The sequence below is a fragment of the Crinia signifera genome, chromosome 6, assembly GCF_055691185.1.
Source record: "Crinia signifera chromosome 6, ASM5569118v1, whole genome shotgun sequence".
Lineage (NCBI taxonomy): Eukaryota > Metazoa > Chordata > Amphibia > Anura > Myobatrachidae > Crinia > Crinia signifera.
The window spans coordinates 273,488,455-273,509,491 of record NC_139222.1 but is presented as its reverse complement, the minus strand read 5'-3'; the positions used below and the strand labels follow the sequence as shown (position 1 = coordinate 273,509,491).

Genomic DNA, 21,037 nt, shown 5'->3' with positions numbered 1-21,037 from the left:
CACTTATCTATCACCGACAATAAAAAAAGACAGAAGCTGCTTGGTTGCTATGGGCAACTTCTCGCTGTACAGTGTAAAACATCTCCCCCAATTGAGTGAAGCAGGAAAGGCCGCAGGTTGCGCAGATGGCTGTATAACCCATCAGGCAGCTGCATAGATCTAGAGCAGACAGTTCTGTTATTGCTTCTCGGCCCTTAATCTGCTTTACTTAAGGCTAACAGTGAATTATAAACCATTGCCCCATCTCCGAGGATAGATCACTAATGTACAGTATCCGTAATTCTGCCAGAGCACCAGACAGCGCTGCGCTCTAATGTACTTACTTATATAAACATTCTCTCACAGCTTCCAAGTGTGGAGGAAATAAGTGTCACACTGATCTATGTATGGATGTGAGCATCCCATGTAAGCTGTAATTATCCGGGTGGCATACTCAGGGCCTGTTCCAGACGTGTTCGCTAGGCATTCGCAGGAAATGCCCAGAGAGGAGACGGTCAGCAGCACTTCGGGGGCGGGGCCTTATGTAGATGTCATGAAGCCCAGCCCCCAGTACTGCAAATAACACTTCTTCTGGAGGGGGAGAGGCTAAATGGTTCCATTTGCATCTTTAGTCCCGCCCCTTCCCAGAAATGCTGCGAATCGCGGGAAAATTAACGCTGCCACAGGGGAGATGCGAGGGGAGGGGGCGCCGGTATCCGGGAGGGTTGCCCTCCTTTCCGGCAGACCGGGAGGGGGACTCAATTTTCAGGGTAGGCAACCCTGGACATGCCTATACTCGCAGCCAAGCGAACAGTTCAGCGCCACCTGCATCCCCTCGCTAGTCAGTCAGTAATGAGTGCACCTGTTGGGTGACCTGGAAAACATGAACTGTGTGGGGCCCTGAGGACCGAGTTTGAGAACCACTGCCGGGGTTTGCCCATGCGCATCAACGCCATACCCTCCAACATGACTCATTCCATTAGGTACAAAATGCTCTGTTCCTGGACTTCCCTGCCAGTGGCAGTTACAGAGGTGGGGCTCCAGCACAGTCCACTATTCAAAGAGGTGGGGGGGGGGGGGTCACATCAACTGCCAGTGAGTCCAGGACAGTGATGTTTGGGGTGGCAGTAGGTGTGCCTCCCCTTTTTGAATATTGGACTGTGCTGGAGACCAGCCTCTGTAACTGCCACTGGCGGGGAAGTCCAGGAGCAGAGCATTTTGTACCTAATGGAATGGGTCATGTTGGAGGGTATGCACCGTGCATGAGCAGACCAAAGTGATCGGATCTGAATCGGACCCTTAATGCAGTGGTTCCCACACACCAGAATCGAATATGTAAGCTGTTTCTTGTCATGTTTATCTGACCTGTGACTGACAACGAGTATTGTCTGAGAAGTTTAGAAATCCTTTTAATAATTAAAATTATTTTTAAAACCATGTGATTTACTAACCCATTATCACTTTAAAAATAAGAAATGACTTTGACAGTATACTGTAGTTTTCCTAGTGACTTATTAAGAGCTTGGTTGCTAGGAGACGTCTCTAACCCTAGCAACCATTATTCAGATCCTGTATACCAGTGATGGGCAACGTAATATCCTACAAGGATTGCCGGGGTGGCTTTCTAACCTGGACAAGGGGACAAATATTACCTGTCATCTCAGTAAAAAGTTAAAAATACATTTAGTCAATGAAAGTCTCCTAGAGTCTACAGGCATGTCCAAATTATGGCCCTCTAGCTGTTGCGAAACTACAAGTCCCATCATGCCTTGCCACATACCCTCATACTGTACCGATTTAGCCGGTACAGTACCGTTTTTTAACGGTCTGTACCGGCTAAATCAAAGTGTAACATTTTTTGGCTGTTCCCCCTCAGCTTTCACAGTTGAGGCAGCACGGAGGCAAACAGCCGAAGACGGCGCCGTGAGAAGAGGGGCTGGCTTGGTTTGAGGAGCTGCTGCTGGATGCAGTTCGGAGCTAGGCTTAACACTGCAGCCAATGGTAGCCGCCTTCAATGCACCGCGGCCAATCACAATGCAGGCATCACGGCCAATCACTGCTCAGGGGGCGGAAGGGAATATGAATCATGATTCGTGTCCATGTGTCAGTGTAAGTGTGCGACTGCGAGCAGCAGTAAGGGCTAAGGTAACGGGAGAACCGGGGAGCACAGGTAACCGCGGTTATACAGATCTAAAAAGCAAAAGTCTTTGGTAAAAGAAATTGCTGGGAGTTGTTCATAAGAGTGGGCACAGCAATTGGGGGTGCCTGTGCACCTCTAACACTTAATGTGCGCACACCTATGCCTGAAAGCATTTCATGACAACCATATAAACACCATATGTATCTGTAAACACCCCAAAGGGGAAGGAGTTACCTGATAGATGCGGTGGGGGCTGTGCCTCCCCAAACTCACGGATCTCAGTCTGGAGTCTTCTCTTGACACAGGAATGGACACAGAACACTCGACCACTGGGTTAGGTTGACCTTTTATTTTCAAGCAGTCACTATGGACGTCAACCTCTTTGTTAACAATCTAGCAATATTATCACCACAAGTGAACAAAGTACAATAGTATAGAAACGTTTTACTAAACTATCAGGCATTACACAGAAGGAAATGTTTTACCAAACTATCAGACATTACACAGAAGGAAATGTTTTACCAAACTATCAGACATTACACAGAAGGAAATGTTTTGCAGTGTTACTCAACAATACTCATTACCATTAAAGCCAATCAGTGTTTCTGACCTCTATTCAGGGTAGCCCCTTGGGCATTCACACAAACTAAGGTTACCGGTAACCATTACCACTAACTAAGGTCCCGAATTACAGGCCCTACTGACCTGACCCGTGCACTGGGATTTGATGGGGCCCAGGTGGTGATCCTATCTGCAGAGGGGTCACTGGCCTGGGGGCGTGGCCAAACACCCGCTTGGATCCGGAGGGGTTAGGTCAGTCTCAGGGGTGGTAAGGAGGCCTATAAGCCCTTATAGTTACTGAGTTTCCTTACCGGCGAGGGGGAATGTGGGTAGTGGTGCTCCAGCAATGTCTCTCTCCTACCATAGTGTGCAGGCTAGGCTCGTGGGGCTGGGTCACCGTTCGCTGGCAAAACCTAAAAGGCTATACAGTCAGTGCTGCAGGGGCAGGCCTCCCAGCGCGTGTCTCTCTCTCCTCTATACATTGGGTGACAGCATGATTTGCCCCAGGGGCAGACTTACATTTAGGCGGGTCCTGTCTGCGGCTGGCTTGGTTGCTTCAGGGCAGCTGGCCCTCTCTTTTATAGGGGTGCCGCTGGTGGGCAGGGAAATCAACAGGGGTCACTGGTCTTGTGACACCCTGGAAGCGGCTGATGAAGGCTGTGGTTGGCAGGGGCCACGAGGCTCCCTTTCCTCTTGATCACACTGGCTGTGAAGTGAGAGGGGGTCACACTCCTAGTGCGCCCCGTCTCTCTGGCTGGCTGCTGTATGGAGGTCAGCGTGGGCACCGTCTCGCAGGCGGATGCAGGAGTGGGGTCCGCGCGAGTGACCAGCCTCTACAGGCTGTGATTTGCGGCTGTCTAATGGGTTGGGGTCAGCGGGGGTCACGGCTCTCCCGCGCTGTAACACTCTGCCCGGCTGCGGCAGTACAGGCGTGCCGCGTCTCTTCTCCCCTCCCGGAGGTCGGCGGGGGTCACCTCTGACGTCACCCGCTGCTCCGGTCTCTTCTCCGGCAGTCGCGGGCACTTCTTCTCTGCCCCGCAAGGCACACGCTGCCGCCCTCTTCTCTCTCTCCTCCACTCCACGCCGGGACACCACGTGTGCTCCCGATTGGAACCTCCTCTTCCTCCTTGCCTCCCCCAATCAGGGTGTCTCCTGGCCTGTCAGTCACTGCTGACGGCCGGGCTGCGTTAACCCTGCGTGCGCTGGGCAAAGTCTGCTGGGGGCATTAACCCATCCCTTGCTGGGGCTTACGGCTTACATATCCTGACGGCAGATAGGAAAGGCCTGGGGTGTGGAGTATATCTATTTTATTGAACTGGACTAATAGACAAAACATATAGACAATCCCAGCAATAGACAAACACACGCTGAGGACCAGTGGCAGAACTTGTGGGCTGTGGGCCCAGGTGCAAAAACATCATTTGGGCCCCCTCCTCCACCCCAACCCAAGTTCACAACATGCAATATTGTGGTGGGTGACAGGGAGAGGCAGAGGGTGACCGTGATCAGTGATGTCGAGAGGGGGGGTGGTGTTCTTTTTAGTTTTTACCAAGGCTCAGGTCCCTGCTCTCCCCTCCCCCGTTGCAGTTAGCCGGGCAGTGGGGAGAGAGATGACAGGCTGCCACCGCAGTACAGCCTCTCTCCCAGCTCAAACCCTGTAGGCAGAGGATTTACTGGATGCACTCATTACCGATTGACACATTTTAAAAGATTTACAGGTGGAGCTAATTATTATTCTGTGAGGAGACCTGGGAAACATGCATGTGTGGGGTCCTGAGGACCGAGTTTGAGAACCTCTGTTCTAGACTCTCGTAACTAATTTAAGAGGACAAGGAACTACAACCAATGCTTTTCCAGTTAAGGGGCTGCAGTCAGTATGTTCCGGCCCCTGCTCTGAGGAATACAGTGGGGGCATGTTATAAGCAGTAAAGCCTCACAATATAGTGGCCCATGGAGGCACTCGCTATCGAATATTGATGATTTCTAGCCACTGACAGGGAGCTGTTTATAGTTGATCCATGCGTTCATAGTGGACAAGGACCCTGAGATTGGTGGTAAAAAAATTGGGTACTTGTGTAGTTTCACGGCGCCAGCATGGCGCCGTGCGTCTGAGTCCCCTTGCGGGCCTCGCTTCGCTCTCCCACGCTGCGGGCTCGGTGGCTCGCTACGCTATTTAAAATCAACTCCATGCCAACATGGATAGTGGAGGTATGAACTATCCATGTTGGCATGGAGTTAAGTTACTTTTTTTGACATATTTTGTGGCGAGCGTAGAACCCGGAAGTAGCACGGTACCAAAAATTGTTCATCAGCAGCAAATAATCAATGGTAGGGCTTACCTTGTTACCTTGCCCTATACAGTGCATTACAAAGGAATAGGACCATCCCCTTCCTCAAATTCTGAGAAACTATGTCCCCCATCAACCTCACTAGAGGTTCCTTGTTCCAGGTCATCCAGCGGGCACACATGCATTTTGACCCACTCTCAAAATGATGAAGCATTGCAAAGGGGAGGAGGATGTTCTGTCACGTGACTCCGAAACGAAGCAACCAAATACAAGTTTACAACGGCAATTTAATTCTGCAAATCATAGAAATAAATCACTCATGAAAATTGCCCCCCTGCTGTTAGTATATTTATTTAGTTGCTTAACTTTTAGTATTATTTTTGATCAAACACATTGAATTTTTTACTTATAAAGCAACAATTTGATCTTAAATCCAAGACCAGTTGACCACTTTCTTCAACCCACCCTGTCCTTTGTTACAATTACAATACAATACTACAATAAAATCCATTATGTCTTGACTTGCAACTCGAAACCCTCAAAGTTCTATCAGAAGAGGAAAACATTTCACAGTCCAACATCTCCTCCGCTTAAGAAAAAGCATCTTCAACAATTAAACAGCCATCTTTTAAAGCAGCGGGACAACAGATATTCATGTCAACAGCCAGTGACTAAATTACTGTCCATTTCGGACGGTGTGATCGAAAGCCACGTGCGCATTGAACACTGCCATGCGAGTGGGTAAGAGGATTACACGGACCTCGAAGCATTCCAACCCTATCGCAGCAGCCTGGCGCTGTCTGCGAATGTATTCAGACAAGTAAATGCTACCACGTTAGGAAACCCTGTAGGCAGAGGATTTACTGGATATTGCCATAGCGACTTAAATATCAGCATAAAAGAAGTTCAGTGCTTCGCTGTCATTCTGCTGACAAATGTGTTTTCCTCCAGCGTTCCGGGTAAATGGAATAAGCAATGTACAGCAGCCCCTTCCCTGGATCCCAGTTTTATTTGTGTACCTTGGCACTGAAGTTTTGTCACATTACAGTGCCAGGGGAGGGTTTGAAGAGTCTGTATGAGTAGTAGTAGTAACTTTAGTCTGACAACAGTAAGCGGTAAAGAGGGCACTTAGCCAACCTCAATATTATAGCCAGGACAGCAAAATTAAAGCACATTTGCATTTTTGTTTAACAAAGCCAGGGAGCAAAAAGTCATGCAGGATTCATACACAAGTGCAGCGCCCCTTTAAGACAAAAATATATGTACCTTGTTGGTTTAAAAAACAAAAAACAAAACATTAAACGGCCAAATAATTTGGTTTTTGAGCATTGGGTAGACTGCGTTACACCAGGAAATTGAATAGCTGCTCTTAACCCTTTGATTGCCAACATCTCTGTGAGGGATTAAAATTATATATTAGATACATACCACATGAAAAGCCTGTGTTTGTCGCTCCGTACCTTACTGTGAAGCATGTAGGAGACCTCAAAGGCTCAGCGCTGCATCTGATTAAAAACCCTCCCATGACAAGGCTGCTGCTGTTGTGGTCCTCCATGTCCTCAGCAAAAACCTCTCAGCCTCTGTCCTCTTGTGCAAAGTATCATGGGACTCCCAGTAAGGCACTGCACACTTGTGCCCCCCCCCCCCCCCCCCCATAATCCAGAAAAAAAAAACATCCCAACCACAGCTAGAGGGGGGCCCAGGGGTACTGACTTGTGCCCCCCCATAATCCAGCCCTGCTTATGCCTCTACCACCCACGTCTGAATCAGGCCCACGGTAACATCCCATCAGGGTGCACAGCAGACTTTAAAGAACATTTTCCTGATTCACAATGTGTAATTATCTGGGCTTCGTAGTCTTACAAAGGAAAACCATAAGTTACTTTATAAATAATTGAGCATTGCTTGACGTTTATTATCCCCAAACCCACCCCCCACATTCCCGATCGCACTAAATAAAAATGAATAAGGGTTTATGGAAAGGGAAATGTTTATTCTGCCCCACAAGGACGCCTCTGCTCTTATTTAATCAGGGAACATTAAAAGTGCCAGAAGTTAATTAAAAACCAAAACAGAACAGATCATAGGACCAAGTCCCGGGTGTAGGGTGAGAGATGTGGAAAACGGAACTGAATTATTATTTTTTTAGGCGGAATTGGACATGTACGTGAAATTCATTTCAGTATTTCGTGCACCTTTTTAAATCACAAGGTGGGTAGCTGGTTAAATTGTGATGTCATAACAGCATCTTGGTGCATATTGTACGCACTATATCGCTAATGTTACGCGTTCCCAAGCTTCATTAGCAACATCCTCCATCGGCCCAATGGCAGACATTGTTAGCGAGAATGCAGCATGGACCCCGCTACCTCCCTGCTGTCAATAGTGGTGGGGCCATGAGGGAATATCGCCTCCCTACTGGATTGATGAAGTTCTGCAGTGTCTCACACCAGCCACACACTAACAGTCATTGCAAACTGCAGGACCGGCATCAGGCATCACCCACAAAACGTATCAGGCAGGTCACAGACGTCACTTTCAGGTGATGATGGCTCAGATTTGCTATTGGGGAATGAAGTTACCAAGAAATTATTCTCTCTGAAGTCTGACATAAAAGGTAGAGAGGGGGCATTATAGAATAGAAACTAACCTCTTCTTAATTACAATTTACCTACCTACCTACTGCAGTAGACATGGGGTGGCCAAACCTGTCCTTAAGATCTACCACCAGTTCATGTATGTCAGGCCACCTGTGGATCTGTAGTAGGAATGAATGCAGCAGGTTTGGAAATGTGACAGTTAGTAATGAGTACAGCTGTGCACCAGCTAGGGAGTCTGGGAAATGTGACAGTAATGACTACAGCTGTGCACCAGCTAGGGTGTCTGGGAAATGTGACAGTTAGTAATGCCTACAGCTGTGCACCAGCTAGGGAGTCTGGGAAATGTGACAGTAATGCCTACAGCTGTGCACCAGCTAAGGCGTCTGGGAAATGTGACAGTTAGTAATGACGACAGCTGTGCACCAGCTAGGGCTGGGGTAGCCAACCCTAGTCCTCGAGAGCTACCAACAGTGTATGTTTTGCAGGTCTCCTCACAGAATCACAAGTGAGCTAATTAGCTCCATCTGTGGATCTTTTAAAATGTGTCAGTGATTAATGAGTGCAGCTGTGCAGCAGCTAGGTTGTCTGGAAAATGTGAACTGTTGGTAGCTCTCGAGGGCTAGGGTTGGCTACCACTGAGCTAGGGCATCTGGGAAATGTGACAGTTAGTAATGACTACAGCTGTGCACCAGCTAGGGAGTCTGGGAAATGTGACTGTTAGTAATGACTGCAACTGTGCACCAGCTAGTTGATTTGGAAAATGTGGACCGTTGGTAGATCTCGAGGACCGGTTTGGTCACCCCTGTAGTAGAGCATCTGGTAAATGGCGTACCCTATATCCTATCACCCTGATGTGCTGCACAATTTCCCCCATTTGTGCTTTTTCTCCACACCTGCGTTCTCACCATTCTAAAGCTGTGGGGGTCATTGAGACTTGTCAGACAGTGGGGAGCTGTCAGTAGGGATGGGACATCGATGGTTTAATGTCCATGTTTCTGTACCATGATCACATTGAACACATTGCCCAGCTGCAAAACATCAGTGTATTTGGGTGAGAACATAGGCTTCTGAGGCTCAAGCATCGATTTATTAACCCATGGTTTGTGATGGCTGCTGATGATCTATGGATTTGAAGCCGATACACCAGTGATGACTTTAGCAAGCTGCGGGTTAGTAAAACTACTACTCTATTTAAAGGAGGCCTGTCTGTGCTCACAGGTCTAATTATGCCTTCAGTTGATGAAAAGCATTGGCATTCATGGAAAATGTTAACAGCAGGAAAATATCGGCCTCCCACCATCGAATATCGGCCTCCCACCATCGATGGTTGGTGGTGAAAATGGACATACAGACACACAGGTGTAAAGAACCATGCCGGTACCTGGCAATGAATGTGGGGCGTGGTCTTTAAAAGAGGGCGTGTCCAATCCCCTTAAAAAATATTCGACTGTAAATATAATAATTGGCGCCAATTGGACAGGTGGCGCTTCCTACACACTCAGGTGGCCATATTTGGGAAGATGGCCCATGGACACTAGAGAGCAAAGACTCTGGCACAGTACCGGAGTCTTTACTTCCAATGTGCGGCTCCATCTTCTAGGAGATCTCACAGGGACGATGATGGCCACCATAAACACTCAGGACAAGAGAGGGGGGCAGTGGGCCTGGGCACGGATAATTATTACTCCCCCCCACACACACACACACACACACACACACACATACATACTCTCTAGGCGCCAGTGAACGCAAAACAATACCATCAAACATCAACCTCTGACCATCAATACTTGCAAAACAATGATATTTGATGTCTATCACTAGTCAGAGGGACCGTAGTGACTTTTTAAAAGGTTTACTTGTTTTAAAATGTTCCCCGGTATCTATTCTATCAGTGCATGCAGCAATGTAACACGTTCCCTCGAATACAGCACTGTGCAAATAGCAGCAATGTTAATAATTAGTACAGTTAATACCAGCATTATCCTCCAGATAGAATCACTAGATCTATCTGCCAATAACAAATTGATTATGATGTCAGCGGATTCCCTGAAGAATATATAAGAATGCTTCCAGCTATAAAGTCATAATTACATGTGACATTGTGCGTTCATTTATCAGCCTGGGAATCCCACCTCTGAACAGGCTGTAATTAATATTCTGCTCTGTCTAATTGTAAATATTGGGCCAGATTATTGGAACAACTGCACTTTGATTTATGACACCTATTTATCATCTGCGACTGTTTGTGGCATTTCAGGAACCTGTATAGTGTAGTATACAGGCAGGGCCGGCGCCACCACTAAGCAGCTTTAGGCATTTGCCTGGGGTGCCGGCCAACTAGAGGGCAGCAGTTGGGAGCAGTTGAGAGCAGCCCCCCCCCCCTGGATGGAGGTAACCCCCCCCTTGCTGCACCGGCCCTGGAAGAGCAATGACTCTGGGCCTACATTGGTTTAGGCTAGATAGAAGAGTAGTCATATTGCCTAATTAGCATACTTATCGACAAGGGGAGTCGCCTGGGAAACAAAGGGGAGTGACCTTACAGCGGCTGGTGGTGTGGGGACGTGGACATGTGATCGCATCATCGTGGTCCCATTAGGAATGCACATCAGAAGCCCATCATCAAATGATGGCTGGGCTTCCACCATCGAATCTTTCAATGCTATGGTCACTGACCATCACGACAAAAGAATTTGAAAAAAAAAAATCATATTATTGTCTCTTCTGCAAAAAAAAAAAAATTTAAATACATTTTTTGCGCATGCTTAATATAGTCAGCGTTTGTGCAAACATCTTTAGCACCGCAGTGTGGCTGGCTAGGGATCGGGACAATCGGATCACCATCTAATGTTCACCATTCGATGGTGGCAAACATCGGAATGCCGCCATCGAACAACTACCATCAAAATAAAAATACGGTAGGGTTGGTAGTGAAACATCACGATGCAATGTCCATCCCTACTGCACAGTACCAGATTACCGGCATTGCACCTGCAATAGAACAGGTGCAATATTCCATGTTCTGTCCTGGTACGTTCCATGATGAAGTAATGCCACAGCCAGGGTCAGGGTCAGATCAGTAACCTTCTGAGATATATGCAAACCATCGGATGTGCTTTTATCTCTGAATCAGGCCCTTTTTGCAGAGGAACAGTAGTTCGGTCTGTTCTGCGCTGTCTTTATAAGTTGCCCAAAATGAATGGTCTGTGAATACAGCTGACACTATGAAGTTCTGACTGTAATCATTCTGTGGTGCAGTTAATAAAAGACTGGGAATACTGAGAGCAGAAGTTACTGAACTTCTCATTGACTTTCTGAATGAAACAGATATTTGTAGGGACAGGTTTGACACCTTTGCTCATTAGAATCATTTTGTGCAAGCTTCTGTGGAAACGTACTGGGTTCCTGTCATAAGGTATAGAACACTTCCAATAATTCCAATCTGAGGTGGAATGGTATTTAGTGACGGTTTTAGTACATGTTCCACAGTGTCTTGTGTTTTGGAGCAGATCCATTGTGGTAACACAGTCTGTGGGCAGAGGGAGTTATTTCCAAATGTGCATGCGTGAGAAACTCGGAAATCTCCTAAGGCGTGAATGCGTTAAGGCCCCAATACACTGGTCTGACCTGATGAGGCCCAAGTCGGACCATTTTCCCATGAACGTCTCCCGGTGAGTCCTCACATGTGACTTGATGTGTAAATTTTTCCATGCAAGCTGCAAGGAGAGTTCCAGAGAAGTTGCATGCGATACATTGCGGGTGCTAAAAAGCATGCGCGTCAAGGGCGTAACTACCATAGGTGCAGGGGGTGCAGCTGCTATGGGGCCCAGAGCTGAGAGGGGCCACCTTCCCTGTCACAGTTACATGTGTTATATACAAGGGTGTAGCTACCATAGGTGCAGGGGGTGCAGCTGCTATGGGGCCCAGAGCTGAGAGGGGCCCACTTTGCCTGTCAAAGTATCATGTGCTGTATACATTTTTCAGCATTAGGTGATAAATAGGGGCCCTTACAAACTTTTGCTATGGGGCCCAAATGTATCTAGTTACGCCACTGATGCACGTGTAGATTCCTGCTGCATTCCCATCTACATACATGCTGGCGGTACCTAATATATGTGGCTAACCCCCAAAAACAGGTGTTTTCTGGGGAATTAGCCACAAATATGAAATAATAAATGGGCCCATATTTGCAGTGCCAAATACAATCAGAAAGTTTTTTTTACTACAATTTACTATCATTTTTCTTTAATATGTACAAATAATTAGTGGCCCCACCCAGGCTGCGTCATGGTGGCAACTGTCGGCAGCTGTGCACGCTGGTGTTTGCCAAGGCAATTAAATTAAAATGCAATATCAGTTTGCAATTAAAGTTATTGGTCTTTTAAATCCACACTGCTGCTTGGAAAACCCACTGTTTAGTCAATGTAGTCCTTTGTGACTTCTGATTGGTCCTCCCGCAGGCATTTAAATGGGATTATCCCTTCATATAGTGTTGTAGCCAGTGGCGCAAGTTTGTATGTTATGGATATTATATTTAAAATAATGAGAGGAGTGTGACATCTATGGTCCTGCTAGGAGGGGGAATCATCCTCAGAAGCAATATCGATAACTTTCACGTAACTGAATTAAACTTGCAGGGAGGAGAGGTGCCCCCTTGGAAGCAGGAGCCCGGCGGCAGCCTCCCAGAGTTACGCCTCTGGATGTAGCTTTAGTCTGTATCATTGTTATATTGGTGACACATGCCGATTTGGGAAAGGGTAAGAGGCAGATCAGCTGCGTTGTAACCTGTGCCAATGTAACACTAGGGTTAATAAAAAAAAAAAAAGTTTATGCAAACATGCATTTGTATTCTGAGTACACAATAGTGTGCTCACAATATACAATGGGCTTGAAACTAATCTGGTAGTTTGATGCTTAGCGAGCTTTGTAACACCACCCGCCAGGCATGGGAAGGCCCGCCCCCCATCCATTCGCAGGCTTCAATGATCGCAGACTATCGAATGATTTTTACAGTGCTCACAAATATAAGTCAGTCTCTGCTGATTTAGACTTGCTGCCTAGTGCTCCGAGAACTGGGTGGGTGGCTGACATCAGACGCCCGCCCCCGGAAGTCATGTACCCGCCCGCGTTTGCATGGGGGCACCCAGCATTTTGCCTAGGAAACGCAGGTAAACGCCCCCTGCCCGCCTCCAACCACCTTACCCCTCGTGCGAGCGCCACGAAGACTATGCAAGTCTCAGAAGATGCCCTGCACATGTACATGTACATAAGTGGGGGACCAAGCCAACTAGAATCAGGGGCAATAAGCGAAGTCTTAAATAGAATTCTTTTTTTTTACAGGTAGATTGACTTTAAAATATGGTTTTGAGATCAAATAAAAATATATCCAATACATAGAGACGCCTGTTTCCCACAGCCCAACCTCAGCAATGATCATTTACTGTAGCTTTAAAAAATAAATATAAAAAAAGGTCATACAGTAGCTGCTGAAAGCTTCAGCACATGGTGGATTATTCCAACCTGTAGGTGTATGCAAATCCCCACCTGCACAACACACAGGCTAAGCAAAGCAAACGTCAGTAGGATCACAGAGAGGCAAGAAACCAGTGCTTCTCCAACCACAGGCATGCTGGGACTTGTAGTACCACAGCAGCCGGAAATCCACAGGTTGCTTATACTAGGATCATAGTACCATTTCTTTAGGCTTTAATATACTGTACCATACGTGTGACCCTGAGTTACACTTTACACACATACAGCAGAAGAGCAGATACTGCCATGGTTGCATTATGCTACAGCTGATTTGGGATCACAGGGTGGCATTATGCTACAGCTGATTTGGGATCGCAGGGTGGCATTACGCTACAGCTGATTTGGGGATCGCAGGGTTGCATTATGCTACACCTGATTTGGGATCGCAGGGTGGCATTACGCTACAGCTGATTTGGGATCGCAGGGTTGCATTACGCTACAGCTGATTTGGGATCACAGGGTTGCATTATGCTACAGCTGATTTGGGATCGCAGGGTGGCATTATGCTACAGCTGATTTGGGATCGCAGGGTGGCATTATGCTACAGCTGATTTGGGATCGCAGGGTGGCATTATGCTACAGCTGATTTGGGATCGCAGGGTTGCATTATGCTACAGCTGATTTGGGATCACAGGGTGGCATTACGCTACAGCTGATTTGGGATCGCAGGGTGGCATTACGCTACAGCTGATTTGGGATCGCAGGGTGGCATTACGCTACAGCTGATTTGGGATCACAGGGTTGCATTATGCTACAGCTGATTTGGGATCACAGGGTGGCATTATGCTACAGCTGATTTGGGATCGCAGGGTGGCATTATGCTACAGCTGATTTGGGATCGCAGGGTGGCATTACGCTACAGCTGATTTGGGATCACAGGGTTGCATTATGCTACAGCTGATTTGGGATCACAGGGTGGCATTATGCTACAGCTGATTTGGGATCGCAGGGTGGCATTATGCTACAGCTGATTTGGGATCGCAGGGTGGCATTACGCTACAGCTGATTTTGGATCGCAGGGTGGCATTACGCTACAGCTGATTTGGGATCGCAGGGTGGCATTACGCTACAGCTGATTTGGGATCGCAGGGTGGCATTATGCTACAGCTGATTTGGGATCGCAGGGTGGCATTATGCTACAGCTGATTTGGGATCGCAGGGTGGCATTATGCTACAGCTGATTTGGGATCGCAGGGTGGCATTATGCTACAGCTGATCTGGGATCGCAGGGTGGCATTATGCTACAGCTGATTTGGGATCACAGGGTGGCATTATGCTACAGCTGATTTGGGATCGCAGGGTGGCATTATGCTACAGCTGATTTGGGATCGCATAGTTGCATTATGCTACAGCTGATTTGGGATCACAGGGTGGCATTATGCTACCGCTGATTTGGGATCACAGGGTTGCATTATGCTACAGCTGATTTGGGATCGCAGGGTGGCATTATGCTACAGCTGATTTAGGATCGCAGGGTGGCATTATGCTACAGCTGTTTTGGGATCGCAGGGTGGCATTATGTTACAGCTGATTTGGGATCGCAGGATGGCACTATGCTACAGCTGATTTGGTATCACAGGGTGGCATTACGCTACAGCTGATTTGGGATCGCAGGGTGGCATTATGCTACAGCTGATTTGGGATCGCAGGGTGGCATTACGCTACAGCTGATTTGGGATCGCAGGGTGGCATTATGCTACAGCTGATTTGGGATCGCAGGGTGGCATTATGCTACAGCTGATTTGGGATCGCAGGGTGGCATTATGTTACAGCTGATTTGGGATCGCAGGGTGGCATTATGCTACAGCTGATTTGGGATCGCAGGGTGGCATTACGCTACAGCTGATTTGGGATCGCAGGGTGGCATTATGCTACAGCTGATTTGGGATCGCAGGATGGCATTATGCTACAGCTGATTTGGGATCGCAGGGTGGCATTATGCTACAGCTGATTTGGGATCGCAGGGTGGCATTATGCTACAGCTGATTTGGGATCGCAGGATGGCATTATGCTACAGCTGATTTGGGATCGCAGGGTGGCATTACGCTACAGCTGATTTGGGATCGCAGGGTGGCATTACGCTACAGCTGATTTGGGATCGCAGGGTGGCATTATGCTACAGCTGATTTGGGATCGCAGGGTTGCATTATGCTACAGCTGATTTGGGATCGCAGGGTGGCATTATGCTACAGCTGATTTGGGATCGCAGGGTGGCATTACGCTACAGCTGATTTGGGATCACAGGGTGGCATTACGCTACAGCTGATTTGGGAACACAGGGTTGCATTATGCTACAGCTGATTTGGGATCGGCTGCATAGGGTTTTGCATTCCCATACAGTGACAGGTCTCCCTGGAGGAGTCTATTGGTCGGCAGTCATCCAGAATGCAAGCTCCAGGGATAGAACACACCTGCTGCTGCTTAGCAGATAACCAGCGCTGAGCACACTAGAGGTAACCATTCAATTCTGGCTGGGCATAAGCAGCTTGTCGTCAGTTCGCAAAGTGTCTCCTTCCTTCTGTGGTACTTTCCCAGCCCGGTCACCCCACTATCCGTGTCTATATACAGTATGCTCTGTTTCAGTTCGAGTGGGTGGGGGTGAGGGAGATTTCCCTCCACTGTCATTTTGGAAAGTTAACTCTGATGTTCCCAGCCCGTGACAGGTGGAGTAGAATGTATTTCCTATGCAGATTTTATGCAGTCACCCCTTGAGGCTCCCAATGCTCAACAAACCAAATTATAACTGGCGGCGATGATCAAAGGTGATCAGCGATACAATGTATCCAAGCTTAGAACGTTCTTAAAGGGACACTGCAAACCATGCAGGAAGGGGAGGGGGGGGGGTCCACTTACCAGTGAGTTGGTCGTAGGAGCCATCCAGGTCCCTTGAATCAGACAGGTTGGATTTCCTACCTTTACCCCTCATTTTAAGCCAGAGGTGTATGTGCAGGGCTGTCAGTGGGGACCGTCCTTCACCTCCCAAACCCTTAAAAATCCTCAGTTTCTTCAGCTCTATAACAGCCAGAAAGAGAGATCCTCTGCCCAATAAATCCTGTAATATTCCCAAAGCCAGGATAAGACCAGGAGGTAGAGTCAGGGGGGAGTAATATTCCTTCCTCAGGATGATGGTGAGATCCGGCTGCTGGCTGGCACAGTAATCCCTCTCACTGTACAGGTTCCTATACCCTCCTGTTCTGCGATCCTTCTATTACTCCGGGATGTGCTGTGGTCCAGGCATGGGGGCGGAGAGTGGAGCTGGGGAGGGGGCTTACTCAGTCCCTCTCCTTATTATTCATTTCTCCAGCCATACAAACCTGCACTCACCCTCCTGCTAATCCCCCAGCGCAAGTCTCTGCCTCTGTCAATCCTCCTCTCTCCGTGTGATCCCAGGCATTGCTGTGGTAGGCTGTTACGTCTTCAGGGGGGGCAGGCAGGGTTGGAGGGTCCTCATCTCTCTCCCAGCCTTGGGTCTGATTTCCCTGCTTCCTCCTCGCAGGGTCTTGGAGTAACTTTGATAATTCCTGTGAGTGTGCTGCTGGTGATGGCTGCTGTCAACCTGGGCTGCTGCTGTGGGAGAGACTATCCAGCTACAGTGTACAGTACTTTCCCAATGCACACACACCACAGGGAGATACTGTATTGTCACATAGGGAGAAATGTAACAGGATGAGAGATTCAGAAAGTGAGAGATTTGGAAAGAAATCTCCAGTATATTTAAAGCGGCAATCATCTACACTGCAAAATCCAACTGGTTTTGCAATGTAAATGATTGCCGCTTTAAAAAAAACCTGGAGATTTCTTTCCAAATCTCTCACTTTCTGAATCTCTCATCCTATCACATTTCACCCATAGTATCCAGTCCATAGAATCTCTCTCTCACCCAGAGACTCTGGTGGGCAATGGAGTTACTTGCCGCTGGGCTACTGCTCCCAAGGGGGCACCTCTCCTCTTCTGCAAGTTTGAATCAGTCAACTTAAAGCCATTGACATCGTTTCTGTGACTGACTCCCCTTCCTAGCAGGACTATAGATGTCACTCTCTTATACCCCTTTTATACCAAAACGCAGGTTCGCATCCAGCTTTTTGGACCCAGCTTGGTCCCTTTTACACCAGCGTCCCCCCCCCCCCCCCCCCTGGCGCATGTGGTTCCTGAGCCGCCGCTTGGAGATTACATACTCTCCAAGCGCCGGTCGCCACCGCTGGGACCCGGACCGCTGCGCTTGGGGCAAGCCCAGCACTAAGTTAATCTGCTGGGCTGCCCCCAGCCCCTGTGCACCCCCCAACTCTCGTCCGGGAGGTGAATGGATGCAGAGTATAGCAGACAGCAGCGCAGGCTGTCTGTGCAAACACCCCCCCCCCCGTCCAACCTGCGGATGCTGCCGTCCGCAGGTTGCACGTCCCCCATTGATGTAAATGGGAGCCGGGTTGGATGACGCGGCGTACCCGTTTACACCGCCCTCTACCCAGGTCCTAGCCGTGTTCTACCCAGGTCAGGACGTCGTAGAAGTCCAGTGTAAAGGGACACGGCATGACCCATTTACACCGCCGCTGACACGGGTCTGACCCACCGATGACCCGGGTTTTTGTGGCGGTTTAAAAGGGGTATTATTTTAAACATACATACAGTATAATTATATAAGGTGGTGTGTGGGTGTGGGGGGGGGGGGGTGTGGGGGAGGTTCGGACTTATGCCACTGCTGGGGCTGATTCAGACCTGTTTATTCAGGTCTGAATTCTGCCTCATTCCCGATGGTGGGGCATGTATGCAATGCGCGAATATGAGCATGTACAACGCCCCCGGAGCAAACGCCTTTGGTGCGTTTAACACTCGCCGGGGCATTTGATCAATGACAGCCAGGGGGCAGGAAGGGGGCGGATCTCTGGGGACTGTCCAGCACTTAATGGGAGTGACCACTAAAACGGTGGAAGTGCTGGGGACACCTGCAAATGCCGACACATCTACACCTGATTGGGGCGGGCGGGTGACATCAGCGCCCTCCCCCAATTCAGCGGAAAGCAGCAATGTGAAAAGTAAGTCTACATTTTGGTGATCGATCATCGAATGATTTCTCCTGCGCGGACGCATGCGAGAGACTGTGTAAGCGTACAGTGAATATACGTAGCTTAGTGAGCAGTCCTGAATCAGGCCCTCTGTCCGCCTGTCTATACATCCATAACTCTCCCAACCGTCCCAAATTTTGTGGGAAAGTCACAATTTTTTTTTAATTGTCTAACGTCCCACCCGAGGCCGGCAGCCCAAAGGTCGGCCTGGCCCCGGTAAAATGGAGGGGGCATGGCCACTGGGTGGGGCTTTTGGGAGGGGAGTGGTCACGTCCCTGTGAAAAAATAAATAAATGAGAGGGTGAGAGAGGACAGGGAGCCGCTGCAGCTGCTTCTCTCCCCAGCTCAGCACACGGCACCGAGCAGCGAGTGCTGAGCTGGGGAGAGAGGCTGTGCTGCGGAGGCAGCTTGTCATCTTTCTCCCCACTTCCCAGCTTCCTGCATCAGGGGAAGGGGGAGCGGGAGCCAGGCCCCTCCAACAGACCCTTTCCCGAGTGAAAATACCCGCCCCCCTCCTCCCACTCTCAATGCTACTGTCCACATCAGCAAACGTTGCTGTAGGGAGCAGATTACGCATTTCTGAGTTTTGACCATCCCATTCACGCTGCTGCGTTCGTCACATTTAACGGTGCGTTCATCAAAGGAGAATAAAGCAAAAATATTCTCTTTTCTATGAAACCTGACGTTTGACCTATATTTCGTCCGAGGCGTTTGGCTTCTGTGATTAGCCGTGTTCGTCGGCAACTAAAATAGCGTCACAGGGCCAGATGTATGGAAAGTTGAGGTTGCCCCTAGCAACTGATTAGATTCTGTAAGTGCAGTTAAGTAAATGATAGCAGAGATCTGATAGGTTGCTATGGAGTTCCCGTTTCTCTCTGTCTCAGAACAGCTGCACCGTGTGCTGTAATCACTGAGCTACCAGCGGAATGTGATTGTGTGTGTGCAGCAGTGGTTACGGTTCTGGTGATGTTACAGTTATTGTAGGAGGCTTCTATAGATAATACCTTTATGTACACAGTAACAAGTATTGAAGAGGATATTATTATTATTATTATTATCAGTGATTTATATAGTGCGGCGCCTTACAGAGACAATGTCCCGGTACTTGTTTCCTAGCACGGCGCCCAGATTTTCTACGTATGCTAACGGAGTGAAATCGCACCGCATCTGCTTTTTTTGCATGAGATGCAATGCGATTATTCATTGTATAAGCACCAATACCATGAGATGTGATGGTACTTCATTTTAAAAGCACCCATGCACACCCCCACTATCCACGTCACCCCGAAGCGTGGCAAGCGCACGTGGTTACGCGTCATCCCGACCTTTTCATACCCCCCACTATCCACATCGGCGTGGAGTTGATATTATAAAGTGTAGCAAGCGCAGCGAGACACCGAGCCCGAAGCGTGACAAGGGGACGCGGATTAATTTACATGTATTACGCGTCCGCTCGCCACGCTTCGGGCCCGGTGGCCCACTGCGCTCGCCACACTTACACATGCACCCGCACAGATTTTCTGCTGCGAACAGAGGAAAAGTAATTCAATGGTGAGCAACTATCGGAAGACTTTTTCTGCTGTTCGCAGCAGAAACTTAGCAGTAGCCCGGGACCTACTTCTCTGCTGCACGTTGATGTCTGAATTGGGGGCAGGCGCTGACGTCATGTGACCTAAACCTCCCTTCCTAAGCAGGCAGGAGAACGCCTGTGTTCCCCAGGGCCCACCCTATGTTTATATGGGCATGCACTATTTTTGTGGGCACACCAATAACACGCCCCTGCTGCTCACTGTGGAGTGCAATAATGCCTATGCGCATGTGCGGTCCCCCACCAGCAGGGACGGCAGGGCCATAACTAGGGAGGAGCTAGGGGATCAGGCACCCTGGGTGCTGGATTGAGTGGGGGGTGCATCTGTGTCTCTCCCCCTCTCACTACATCTACCACGCCTGTGTCTCTCCCCCCCTCTCACTATTTCACCTGCCTGTGTCTCTCGCCTTCTTGCTACATCCCCTGTCTGTGTCTCTCCTATCTCACTACATCCCCTGCCTGTGTCTCTCCCCCTCTCACTACATCTACCACACATGTGTCTCTCCCCCCTCTCACTACATCTACCACACATGTGTCTCTCCCCCCTCTCACTACATCTACCACACATGTGTCTCTCCCCCCTCTCACTACATCTACCACACATGTGTCTCTCCCCCGTCTCACTACAGCACCTGCCTGTGTCTCTCCCCCTCTCACTACATCTACCACACCTGTGTCTCTCGCCCTCTTGATACATCACCTGCCTGTGTCTCTCCCCCCTCTCACTACATCTACCACACCTGTGTCTCTCGCCCTCTTGATACATCACCTGCCTGTTTCTCTCCCCCTCTCACTACATCTCCCAGGCCTGTGTCTCTCCCCCCTCTCACTACAACTACCACACCTGTGTCTCTCCTCCTCTCCCTACATCACCTGCCTGTATCTCTCCCCCTCTCACTACATCTACCACACGTGTCTCTCCCCCCTCTCACTACATCCCCTGCCTGTGTCTCTCCCCCTCTCACTACATCCCCTGCCTCTGTCTCTCCCTCTCTCACTACATCTACCACACCTGTGTCTCTCGCCCTCTTGATACATCACCTGCCTGTTTCTCTCCCCCTCTCACTACATCTCCCAGGCCTGTGTCTCTCCCCCCTCTCACTACAACTACCACACCTGTGTCTCTCCTCCTCTCCCTACATCACCTGCCTGTATCTCTCCCCCTCTCACTACATCTACCACACGTGTCTCTCCCCCCTCTCACTACATCCCCTGCCTGTGTCTCTCCCCCTCTCACTACATCCCCTGCCTCTGTCTCTCCCTCTCTCACTACATCTACCACACCTGTG

The 21,037-nt window shown here is 49.0% G+C and overlaps 1 protein-coding gene across 3 annotated transcripts in view; it reads right to left on the bottom strand.

The window, feature by feature from the left end:
- Window positions 1-16,702, bottom strand: part of KCNIP2 (potassium voltage-gated channel interacting protein 2) — a 294,234-nt gene extending 277,532 nt beyond the window's left edge. For 2 of the 3 annotated variants that reach the window (XM_083149647.1, XM_083149650.1), the window contains exon 1: window positions 15,954-16,700. In XM_083149647.1, the coding sequence (XP_083005773.1) occupies window positions 15,954-16,026 (73 nt within the window). In that variant the 5' untranslated portion in view covers window positions 16,027-16,700. Of the gene's footprint in view, window positions 1-15,953 lie in introns of all 3 variants that reach the window. The other variant, XM_083149646.1, reaches the window with a different exon arrangement.
- Between the last annotated feature and the right edge of the window lie 4,335 nt (window positions 16,703-21,037).